The sequence below is a fragment of the Macrobrachium nipponense genome, chromosome 46 (assembly GCF_015104395.2).
Source record: "Macrobrachium nipponense isolate FS-2020 chromosome 46, ASM1510439v2, whole genome shotgun sequence".
NCBI lineage: Eukaryota > Metazoa > Arthropoda > Malacostraca > Decapoda > Palaemonidae > Macrobrachium > Macrobrachium nipponense.
Window position 1 is genome coordinate 13,421,120 of NC_061106.1, and position 12,977 is coordinate 13,434,096.

Consider the following 12,977-nt stretch of genomic DNA (forward strand, 5'->3'; position numbering starts at 1 on the left):
ATGTATGGAGGGAATCTGAAGACCTCCCATGTGGCTCTCGGCCTCTCATGTATGGAGGGAATCTGAAGACCTCCCATGTGGCTCTCGGCCTCTCATGTATGGAGGGAAACTGAAGACCTCCCATGTGGCCTTAGGCCTCTCATGTACGGAGGAGACAACGGTGTCGTCGATCGTAGTGATGTCTTCTCTTGTAGTGTTGTACCTGCCTGTCTGTACTCTGCCTGGTTGGCACTTGGAAGAATACCCTCAGATAGACCCAGACATGTTCTTTCCTATCTTTCCTAATACTTAAAATCCTCTTGTGATATATCATATCATGAATACCTTATACATATTCCGAATATTCGCTCCCTACTCTAATACTAACTCAGACAGCAAGATTGTTGGGTTTAAAAATAGAATTTAGGCCAAAGGCCGAGTATTGGGACCTATGAGGTCAGTCAGCGCTGAAGGGAAATTGAGAAAGTTTGAAAAGGTGTGAAAGGAAGAAAAACCTCTGTTGCACAATGAGTCCAGTGTTAGGAGAGCGTGGAAAATAGGATGAGAGAATATGGAGAGAATATGAAATCAGAAAAGTGAGAGAGAGAGAGAGAGAGAGAGAGAGAGAGAGAGAGAGAGAGAGAGAGAGAGAGAGAAACACAATCGTCTAGGATAAAGAGAGAATATAAAATCAGGGAAAAGAGAGAGAGAGAGATAAAATCAGGGAAGAGAGAGAGAGAGAGAGAGAGAGAGAGAGAGAGAGAGAGAGAGAGAGAGAGAGAGAGAGAGAGAGAGAGAGAGAGAGAGAGAGAGAAATTACGATCGTCTAATATCTCCACCTCCGCAAATTACAGCAAGTTAAAAGGGTATTATCTTAACGATAATACTCGTATAACTCCGTACAGCTATGAACAACCGAACGAGAACTTGTTGCTAATGCGATCGACTCCTATAACAACATCACTTTATTGTATTGATCAGCGTGTGACAGTGATCGAATCCGATAGCAACATCCGTTATTGTATTCATCCGCGTGGGACGGTAATTACTGTATTCATGTTATAAATGCAGCTGAAGCTAATAAGGCAAAATTACGTTCATCAGCAACCTGGACAGAAGTCCCGAGCTTATGTATGAATTCCAACGCAGCCGTGGTAAAAGAAACTAATAGCATGAAAGAGCTCATTACTGTTGTTTTCACACAGACAAAGGATTAATAACGTATATAAAGTAAGGTTCGTAATACCTATGAAAACGAGTGAAAAACGAACGGAATCCTAAATTTAACGCCATCTAACCCGAGGGAAAAACTAGCTTCCAATGAGACGTATCAGTCAAATTTTGGTCTTAAATTACATCGTAAGACGAACAGTATGACTTCGTTACATAAGTTAAGTATCCAGATATTCATTAATATGCTAACTAAGGACAAAAACATTAGCCGAGACCAAGTGATATGGTTGAATCTGAAGCCAAGGAGAAAAAAAAAATAGACTAGCCGGCATCTTGTCTGTCTAAACCACACCTCCTTACAATAGTGCTGTTTGACAAGCTAGTGTAATTATAATTTAATTGAAAAGTAATAAAATAATATTTAAAGGTAATTAAATTAACTTTATTAGGCCTAATATTAATTTCAGTTGTCATTGTAATTTGATAATACGACTGGTAATAATTTGTAACTGTAATTGACATAAGCTCAATATAAATACTGACGGCAATAGTCTGTTAAACGTATGAAGACGTCATACATACAAATTCCTTATATCTGACATCTGATTATATGCCCCAAGATAGATACCTCATTGACTATATTAAATGTCAACATAGTTGAAGACACGTCTCCTTTAAGACGTTTGTACAAACTTGGCATAAGTGAGAGTGTTGTTACGTTAGTCATTTTAGTCAATCAGGAGAGAATGAGATGGATACGGCGACGCAAACCCGTATCCGTCATCCGCTGATTCCCAGCGTGAATGACTACCGAGTTTAGTGTTTATACTACGCCAATATGATGATACACATAATACAATTATAATGCTTTAGTCGGACAGAATCCGATCTTCATTCTGTTCGATTACATTCATATTAATTATCCTCAGATCGGATTCTCGTTCGTTTTCAATTACACCTGTATTGAATTATCCGAAGTCAAGAATGCCTTAAGCCTACAGCGTTAGCCAATATAAAAATAACTACCGATATGTTGTACAGCGAATACTTTAGGTTAGGCTAGGCTACTGAATATGCATACGATATATCATCGTGAACACTAGGCTAACCGTAGTTAATTTTATTCGATTTCTCTTCATACTGAATATCGTAAGTCAATATGCATTGAACGGAGAATTAGTTGATATTAACAATTATCGTATCGTATACGTAGAGGAAAGTAACCTTAAAGACGAAGGAGCATATCTGAAAGACCAACCCTGGCCTAAAAGCTTCTGATGCAAGGAACTCGAAGCAGGAAAATCCTAAAGATGCTCTAAGGACACTGTGCCTCTAAAAACTACTACTTTTAATAGAAAACCGACCCGAAGAAGCCTGCACTTCTCTTCCTAAACTAAACACTATGTAGCCTATTATCCCTACTCGTCTATATCTGACCTAAGTTTTTATCATCCTGAGAACTTACACATCGAGGGAAGGGGAATCTGCTGCCAACACTGCCTGCTCCGCGCCAGGGGGGACGGCGGATCCTGCCCGTGGGCTTGCGGATCCCCATAACCCCCAGCACCGGTTAGGGCTGATTCTGGAACAGGCAGGGGAGCTGGAAAAGAACGATTAGTAATTTCAGTATCCCTATTGCTCGATCTATCCTCACATAATCTTGACCTAAAATCGGTAACAGAGATGTCATCGAGGGAAGGGGAATCTGCTGCCAACACTGCCTGCTCCGCGCCAGGGGGGACGGCGGATCCTGCCCGTGGGCTTGCGGATCCCCATAACCCCCAGCACCGGTTAGGGCTGATTCTGGAACAGGCAGGGGAGCTGGAACAGAACGATTAGTAATTTCAGTATCCCTATTGCTCGATCTATCCTCGCATAATCTTGACATAAAATCGGTAACAGAGATGTCATACTCGATGTCAGCGTACTCTCAAGTCTCTTAAAGAGCACTGTCTCTAAGTCTTTATCTTGATCTACGTTAGTCTCTTCCTGCCTACAGTTACTTCTTAATACGAGACCTTTCCTATGTTTGAGATACCCTAATAACATCTGGTCCAAAGACCACTCCTGACATTCCAAACATCTGGTTTTTTACATTATATTGAACAGGCCTACGATTTACACATAAGGGAATGACTATCGTGTCATAGGGTACTCATCCTTTTCTTGCATTGTTGGCAAAGACGATACGTTGTTGAACTCCCGCGCTCGTCGTTTTCTGTGATGTCGTCGCCGAGGCTGCAGTAGTCGTTGTCGTAGCCTGTGTTGTTTCTTACTTTGCAGAATCAATGTCTAATGACAAGGTATTAAGAGCAATCCAACCGTAATCCAAAGGGATGCGTAATTCGTCACCAAATTCAATCAAATCAAAGGTGCAAATGAAGGCCGGGCAAGACCAAAAAGGAGTTCGCTGTGGATACATCTGTACTCCACCGCGAACGATAAGTGATTGACGTGAGAGGGCAGGTGTGACCGGCCCGTGAGGCAGGGCTACTAGCGGTGGGCTGGTAACTAGGTAACGAGGGTGTTTGCCAGGAGATTGGCAACACTGATCGTTTATTTTAACCAAAGATTTGGTAAATTTTTAATAAATGATGGTTCGGGCTGGTAAGTGACCAGGGCTAGTTCAGGTGTTCAGGGGTGTATTGCAATATTTTTTATGTTCGCTCGTTACGAATTCGTACATCATTTTGTGATAATATTTTTCATGTTGCTTTTATTGTTTTACACAATGTATTATATATCAAAATGATTGCAATTTAGTGTAGTATACAACGGAAAAAAAAGAAACTCGTTAGCTTTTACCGTTTTTTCCAAAGCGTGATTTTAATACAATTATGTATGATTTTTTTTTTTTCGCTACCATATATCGCATTATTTACATATGATAATGATATTATTTTTCATTTCTGATGATTGCACTAAACTTCAGGCAATGACAAAAAAAGGAGCCAAAAATGAACTCTTTATCTTCAAAACTAAGCGCGCTGTGATTTTTTGAAAAAATTATTTTTTCCGCTTCGGCGCTCACTCAAAACCGGCCGCTCCGGCATTCGGGGGAGTTTTTTATTTTTACCGCTTCGGCGTTTAAGGGTTAATGTAAGCATAAGCAATGGTGAGGTCATTTAAAAAAATACTGGTACAGTATATAAAGGATAATATTTTACTTGCAACGAATAAAGATTTAAAAATAAATTCTAAATTGAAATCCTACAAAATCGTCACATATCATGGCCATCATCTGATATTATAAGTTCGTTGATAACATCCTGTGATATATTTGCAAGATCATTGTACAAATCTGATTGCGTGTCAATTTCTGCTTCTTCCTTTGCGAATTTTACTGCTTTTAACAAAAATGAAGCGAAGCTTCATACTTCCTCCTTTTATTTTTACCGTTAGTTGGTGTGACCACGATGGGGTCTTGTGATAACTGTATTTGAATAATTGTACTCTGGATAAAGCTAGTAACAAAGTGAGAGGTAACACATCCTAACGTCTAATTATGGTAATTACAGTTATTTTGTTTACAGTATCAACAGTTGTGTCGCTAGTGATTCACTTGAATTACCTACAGTTTTTACTGTCATTACATTTTTTTTGTTTACTGTGTTGATAGTTTGACAGTAGTTAACTATTGACACAACTCTTGACCATTCAGGGGATATGGCTTATTAAAAATCTCGGCAGGATTTAAAGTTTGCTTTTTATACTGCATATAAGACACAATTTTGTTTTATTTTAAAGGTTAAAAGGTTACCTTAAGCTGGCATATATGGTATGCACTAAGAATTATGGATTTCAATTATTATAATGGGTGTAGAATTTATGTGTTTACTGCATTTATTCAAAAATTGTATAATGTCTTTCTAACTCAATGATATGAAAGGGATCTGATTTAAGAATTGTAATATCCAATCCAGAGTAAATGATTTGCACAGTATTATAAGTTGCATAAAGCACATATTTCTTTGTTGATTCACTGGAAGTGATTATCATATAAATATTTGATACACCTGTTATAATTTCTTGTATTGAGTAACAACCATTTCTTGGAAATATGCCTTTATTGCCAGTTCTATTTTGGGATGAGACTGGTAATAAAGAATTCAAATTTGCTAAAGTGCTGCAACTTTTTGTATTTTAATGTAGGCTTACATACTGGCCATGTGCAAGTGTATCTGAATAACTCTTCAGTGACTTCCAGCATCAGCAGGAGCAATGTGTCACTTCTCAGTGGTCCACTACCTCCTTTATGACTTTTTAAAGTCTGAAAAATTGTCAGGAAAGAATATGGAAAATTCTTCTAGTTTGGTTCTTTAAGTAATTAATAATTTCTGTCTGGTTATTTAATATAAATTTTCTAAAGCCTTCAAAGGAATTATGCCCATCGTAGATTTGTTCAGTTTTAGTTTTCTGTAAAAGAAAACTATATGATGGTTATTTGTGTGTCAATCCTCACTTTTACTGTACACCCTCAGACCTTAAAACCTATTGAGGCAAGAGGGGTACAAATTGGTATGTTGAGCATCAAACATAGCAAATTGCAGCCCTCTAGCCTCAGTAGTTTTTATTTTATTTAAGGTTAAAGTTAGCCAATCGTGTGTCTGGCACTGCAATAGGTGCCAACAACATAGGCCACCACCGGTCTGTGGCCAAGTTGTGGGTTGTGGCTGGACATTTAGCAATCTTTTGTATTGTCTTATTTTTGGTTTTGCCTTCTTTGCCAAGCTTTTCTGAGTTGTGGAAATTTTTACAGCTGGAAAATTACATTTGAAAGGAAAAACATGGTAGAGGGTCATGACTGGCCTTACAGTGCTAGGTCCATGTCAGCAACTGTAGATTGTGCTCAAATGACTCTTGATACTATTTTTAAATAATTTACCTTTTAGCCTTTGCTTTAGCAAGGATTATTCTGGAACTACTAAAAAATTTTTGGTTAAAGTGGATGATTCTCTTATTTCCACTAAAGAATGATTAGTAGCATTAAGGACATCACGGCACCATTTGCCATTCTACTTCTGTAGGATTATGTTTGAGATGGCATAAAGATTTTATGTCTCTTTTATGATAATTAATAGGTTAACTAGACCACCGAGCTGAAAAATCCAACTCTTATAAGGCCAAAGCAGCATTTCATAATGAATGACTTTACTCTTTGATTGTATGTAACATTCAAATTACTGCTTCACTTGGGGATTACCAACACCATATTTATTCTCTTTGCTGAGGAGGTGATTTTTAAGGCATAAAGTTGTTGCTAGATCAAGTTTGTGCATACTGAGGTAATTGTATGTGTATTAGGGGCTTTGGCTTCACCTTTGTACTTACAAAAATATACTCACTTTATTTAAGGTAAGGTATTTGATATTTAGTATTTACTTAATTTTGTCTTAGGCACATTTACTGATTTTATAAGATACATTTCTGATACACCAGTAATTGTGGGGCAAGCAGTAATTAGCTGGCTTTATCATATAAATGTCTTCATTACCTCACATTTTAAATGAATGTGCAGTGTCCAGTCAGTCTGATACTAAATAACTGGTAACTGTTAGTGTAACATTGAACTGTTCATGAACCTAACTGGTAGGTTAGAACTGTACTGTCCTTTATGATCAGTATCTTTTTGGTAGTCGGACCACAAATTACACATTTATCTAACATATTTGATTTACATGTTGCCCATTGATCTAACATATTTGATATGTATTGCCCACTGAATAGAATGCTACTAAGCTATTGGAAACCTCCTTCCTAGTGACAGCAAATGTAAAATACATTAAAGGCAGTCTCAGGTTATCAGTGGGGGTTCTGTTCCCTGAGGTGTGCCGATAAGTGAAAACCGCCATTAACCGAAACTCGGCGATTTGTGGCTCCCTAATGGCGCTTATGACACCGATAACTGGTTATCGGCACCATAAGGCGCCTTATGGCGCCATAAAACTGGATCACCGATAACTAAATCCGCTAATAACAGGGGACTGCCTGTATAGTATGCATAAGTAAAACAAAGAGGCTTGTATTTATCCTCCTAACACCTCAATATTTCCTGCTAAGTAATATATATTGCATTTCCACTCTCATGTACTATTATAACAGCCTTCTTAGTCATTGCAATCACTTCAGTTGAGGGAAATATCTTATTAGGTATATACCTCATTTTGCATGACATCTAAGGCTGTTCATTATCCGGTAAAATCTTGAATACTAATGGTGGTCCATTAATACAAAATTTGACTGTTTAATGTCTTATTATTATTCATTCTCATTATTGCTAGTTGCCTTTCAGCATTTTTGTAGTAGTTATTTTTCCTGATTAAAAATTGTAAAAAATTAATTTTTATTTTAAGAAGTCTAAATTTTCTTTTCTCAATAGGGGACCCACAGAACCAGTTCATTTGATAAGTTTATATGGTGATGAAGTCATAACTGGAACCACAGCCAATCGCATTGGAGTACACACTTCTGTCTCGCCAACAGCTTCATTCTCATCAATAAGATTGCGTTCAGATACATTCCGAGGCGTTCTTACAACTATGGCGCTTTTGCCTTTAAATAGACTGCTTCTTTTAGGAGCTGATAATGGGACCATTAGACTGTTGTGCTGAACACTTCGTGGATGTCCATTTTGAAGCTTGTTTTTGATAATATTAAATAATCTTTTTCTATTTCTAGCTAAAAGCTCAAATGAAGTCAAGAGGCAGTTTTCATTTTTTTTGTGGTAATGGTCTCATTATGGAACTTTAGTAGGTTTTGCACATAAATATGTACTGGAAAGATTTTCAACAAATGATAGAGATAAGAAATTGAGCTTAATGCTAAAATCAGCAGAGTCCCATTTTTGCTCACTTTTGCAGATAATAGAAATTTTTTAAGATATGTTACAGAGGACATTTCTTTTGAATATGAATGAAGATGAAATATTTTTTTTTACCAATAAGTCCTATATTGTTTTCGCATGTATTTAGAATCTAAAGAATTACCAAAGAAAATTATGCTACAATAGCTGCCGTTGTTTTCAGCATGGTTAGATTTCAAGTGTAGTTAACACTATAGCTTGTTATACACTAAAAGTTGATGTTTTGCCTGATGTCCATAAGCAAAAGTTAATACTTTACAAAACATTAGAAAATACTCTTTAGTAGTTAACGCAAGGAATCCAGAATCTGTATGCATGTTTTGTGAGAAGGAATTGATTTTTAGGGAAAATTTACCATCACTGACTTTAGTTCTTTGGAGTGAAGTGCTATTTTTTTAAAATGTAAATTTCTTGAAAGGTTTGCTTCACAATTTCAATACTTGATAAAACATTTTTTACACATTCAAGGTGTCACAAAGTGAGGTTACAATTGTTATGATAACTGGTTCTCAACAAACCCATTACGTAGAATTCAGCTAAAATTCTTGGTCAGCAAAATTTCCTAGACACTCCATTAAGGTTTCACAATGAAATGAGTAATTTCAACATACCTAGTGTATCCCATGGCTCCTCAGGTTTAACCCAAGTCTCAGTTTTGTACCATTGATCCTCAGGTTTAACCTAAGTCACACTTTTTATGTCTTGCCTTCTAGTAAGCGGTTATAGTTTTCTCAGTTCTTGACAGATCATTCTGTCAGAATTAAATCCTTCCAGTCTGTTTTTCTTAAATCTCGAGTATTTTTCCTCTAAACTAACATTACTTTATGCACATTGCATTAAACAAATTTATTTCATAAAATTCTAGTTATAGTTTTCCATCATTGACTAGTAGGGTTTCTGTCCCCTTGTCAGTGGTATTATGGATATTACTCAACAGAGAAGTATTATAGGTACTTTTCATATTTGGTTGTTGAAATTAAAAGAATTTGTTTCTGTATTTGATTGCATAATGTTTTCTGGATTTTTAGTATATTTCTGGTCTTTGCTTATTGGCAATTAGTGTTAGTGTAGAGGGTGATTGTATAATAGTTACTAGTGATAATGATTGTTAGCTCACTTCCAAGATATCTTTCTGTGCTCAGTAGTCGCAGATTTTCAGTGTAGAAAATTTTTATAGCTATATGATGAATACATTTACTATTTTCCATGTACAGAATTTTTATATATCTAATTTCCACATCCTGCCAAAAGTACAGTTTATTCCCACCACCTGTTATTTTAACTGCTATTGATAAATCTTTAGCTTCAGATTCTTAACATAATTCTGTTTATTTTATAATTATGCTACGTTCACCTTAGAGGAACTACAGTGAAGGTGTAAGGGATGACCTGACCTGACCTTGTAGGCCACGTAAAAATAATTGTAGTTTTGACAGGCGACCTCTCAGCTGAGTTAATAGCCTGCCTAGTAGAACCAATTCCTTTATTATGGGAGGTTTCTAGAGTTGCCACCAAACATAGAACCTCTGCTACCACCAAAATGTTGGCATTCGTCATCATGTTCCTTTATAGGTTGTGACAGTATTCATTGCTGCAAGTACTCCTGTCAAGGTTGTGCCCCAACTTTCATTGGGAGCAACAATAGCAGCCACAGTCTTGTATGCCACTTCAATTGACTTTGCTCTGTGGCACCCAAGGAATGCTGGAACTTCATCCAGCTTCCAAACTCCCATCCAATTGAAGAGCCCTTCTGAGATCAAGACCAGCGATGCCTTGAGTAATAGGCAACTGACAGTAGTAATCTATTTTAGGCTATGTTAGGAAGGAGAAGCAATAATAACATCAGCAGCATCTAAAAGCATCACAAACTAGCAACAGCCCAAAGGCACATTGTAACTTGTGTGTGAAAGAAAGTTATCTACTTCAACACCAAAGCTTGGTAGCCTTCCTCACCTGAACCCAGATTACTATGGGTAGAATCTAGCTACACAACAACTGAACTATCATCAAGCCTCACACTCACAGTAAATGCTGCACATGCAGACACACTTGCAAACTATTTCAATGGTCTGGCTCATGGCAGGGGTGGTCAACTGCACATTTATGAACTCTCCCTAAAAATGAAGTTTCCCTTGTTGTTGCTGCCTTCACAGCAGCATAGTTGCAATCTTGCAGTAAAGATTAAGCTCATGATGGGTGCTGCACTCATGGCAGGAGGCTGTGATACTGACAGACTCAGTGTTGCAGCACACTTAAGAATTCTACCAAGGAAGAGCAAGCACATGAGAGAGATGCTGCACTCTTGAGAGGACTTGTGCTTGGGGATAGACCTTTGATATTTTACATCAATGGGTTTGTTTAGAAATTTATTATTTTTTAAAACAGTTTAACCATATTTTTTTCAAAAAACAAAGCTTACTCATACAAACTATTATTAGTGCCCACCTACAAATTTTGTTGATTTTTCATGGTTACTGACTAAACTTAGCTGAAAGTGAAGCTCTTACTTATAAGTACCTGAGGATCTATGGGACACACGTGCAGTGCACTTGACCAATGGACCATTTCCTTTTGACTCGGGACTGTTTAAAAAATTCACCCCTGAAATCTGAGCAAAATTTAGTTACTGCTTGCTGTATTTGTTTCTGAAATTTCAATTTTTTTCTTTCTGGGTGGCTGGCCTAACTTCTTCATGTAGTACTATGCTCCTCAATTTGGTGCTGAAAGAAAAGCTTTAAAAATCATTTTCAGATTCAAGAGGAACTTGTACAAGGCAATAAAGCTTTTTAATTTTTTTGATTAAATAGCACTGTTGTAAGTTACAATTTTCTACTGTAAAGAAGCATTTGAAGAAAATACGGCAGTTCTTTTGACTTCATAGAATTTTTATTTAACCGCTGTTTGTTACAATTTTTTACTGTAAAGAAGTATTTGAAGAAGATACAGCAGTTCTTTGACTTCCTAGAATTTAAATGGCGGTTAAATATTTAACCACTGTTTGCTAATTTCTTGTGTAATTTATACTATAATGAGAAGTGCACCACATAAAGAACAGAAAATGAAAGGCCATTGTAACATATCTTCAGCTGGACTATCATTTAAGCTGTTTATAATTTGTAAATATCCATATGCTGCATCAGCAGTTTTAGCAGGGTAAAAAATACTGTAATATGTATAACACAATACAGTATTAATGGATTGATGTCCTTGATGTGTGCATCTTGAGACTGAATACATTCCAAGTGTGACAAATTTAGTCATATTTTGAAGTGGATATTTTTTTCTCTCTTTATCAGTACTGGGTTCACTTGAAATTTTCTGTATTTGGAAATGAAGGCTTTAAAGTGTAATAAAGTGTAAATAATTTAAGAATACAGACCAATACTATGAATGGCATTTCTCTAAAACATTTGCCTTTAAACACAGTAAATTATATGTCACTTCTTATCAACACTTAAGAAGAGTTGATGAAAAACAATTAAGTGGTACAACTTACTGTTGTCTAAAATGTAACACAAAAAATTGGAGATATGTATTGCTTTCTCAATAGTTTTTTTAATTAAATGTTATACACCACACCTTTTCAGTCATCTGTAACTTATTTTACTGTTAAAGAATCACTGATAACAATGTGACATCTTTTAAAATGACAAGTGACATAAGTCACATATAAGTAGGGAAGTGTAAGTTTGAAAAAATATATGCCTGTATGTATGTTGTAAATCAGATATATTTTCAAACCATATACAATTTCAGACTCACACTCAACCTACATGATTTTTATACAATTTTCATTTTATTGTATATGCTGAATACCACTATAAATAAAAAACAACAATATTAAAGGACTTTTCTTTCCCAGTTTTTTTGCTTGGATTACCTTCAGTTTTGCAGCTGAAAGGACTTTGGCAATAGTTTTGCAGGGTTATTCACTTTGGTGCAGCACTGTGCTTAGTTTTAACTTATACCATTATACTGTCAACCATATACTTCAATTAAATAAATGGTACTTAAGTTTTCAGTTTGATACCTAAAAAAAAAAAAAAAAGTCAGCGATGCAGCATAAAATAATTGTCAATGATGCAAAACATAACACAAAATAATTGGAGGTAGACAAAAGAAATCTAAAAGTCAGACTACTACATGTATGAACTGGGAAAGTTTCAGCGAGCAGGAGGATTGCTGGGGTATTGGTGAACTGGAATAGTACTAGTCAAAAGTAGAGATTGGTTAAATATGGATGAGAGGAAGCAATTACTAATTGCTTACTGACCTTTAACCCTGCAAAGAAGTCACTGCCATGCTCATCATGCACAAAACGGATGATACTATTTTGATAACGGCCAAGAGTGAAATACTTGATTTTACAAAGAGCCACCACCTCCTTGATGAAGGTTATCTTAAACCAGGCCCCTCCATTCCAAAGGTGAAATACTGAATCAAGGATGACGTTCACTGGCTCACATTTTCTTGTAAGGGAACTCATTCTTGATTATATAACCGGGGGTCTTAATCCTATGCATCCTTTTTCTTTGCCATGGTATGGCTAGTAGTTTTAAAAGTACCTTTGTGTATTACAGCCACTGGTAGAAACAGGCATCATTGCATAAACTACCCTCTTGGGGAATTCTAAAAATCAAGTTTTCAATTTTGTATATGTAGTTTAATTTTTACAAATCTGTGGTTTACTTCAAGCCCATTTAAAGCCATGAATTTAGAACTAAGACAAATGCTACCTCTATGAACATACATCAAAAAGTCATTAGTACTAGTACTTTGTATACATGTAAAAAGGTTATTTAATCTGGAAAGCACAAAAGCATGATAAACAACCTTGCTGTCTCGCTACCAGGATACTGTAGTTGTATTACATTAGGCAAGTGGTCTGAAGAAAACAGTTCAGTGTTTCCAGGTCTTAGAGGAGCTGTACATTAAAACTGCTATTCACTACACCTGTGAAATT

At 36.3% G+C, this 12,977-nt stretch overlaps 1 protein-coding gene across 2 annotated transcripts in view; it reads left to right on the forward strand.

Moving 5' to 3' along the window:
• LOC135214757 (WD repeat-containing protein 81-like) overlaps positions 1 to 11,859 on the forward strand; it is a 211,296-nt gene extending 199,437 nt beyond the window's left edge. For both annotated transcript variants that reach the window (XM_064249109.1, XM_064249110.1), the window contains exon 28: positions 7,532 to 11,859. In XM_064249109.1, coding sequence (XP_064105179.1) covers positions 7,532 to 7,763 — 232 coding nt within the window. In that variant the 3' untranslated portion in view covers positions 7,764 to 11,859. The remainder of the gene's footprint in view (positions 1 to 7,531) is intronic.
• Positions 11,860 to 12,977: the final 1,118 nt, after the last annotated feature.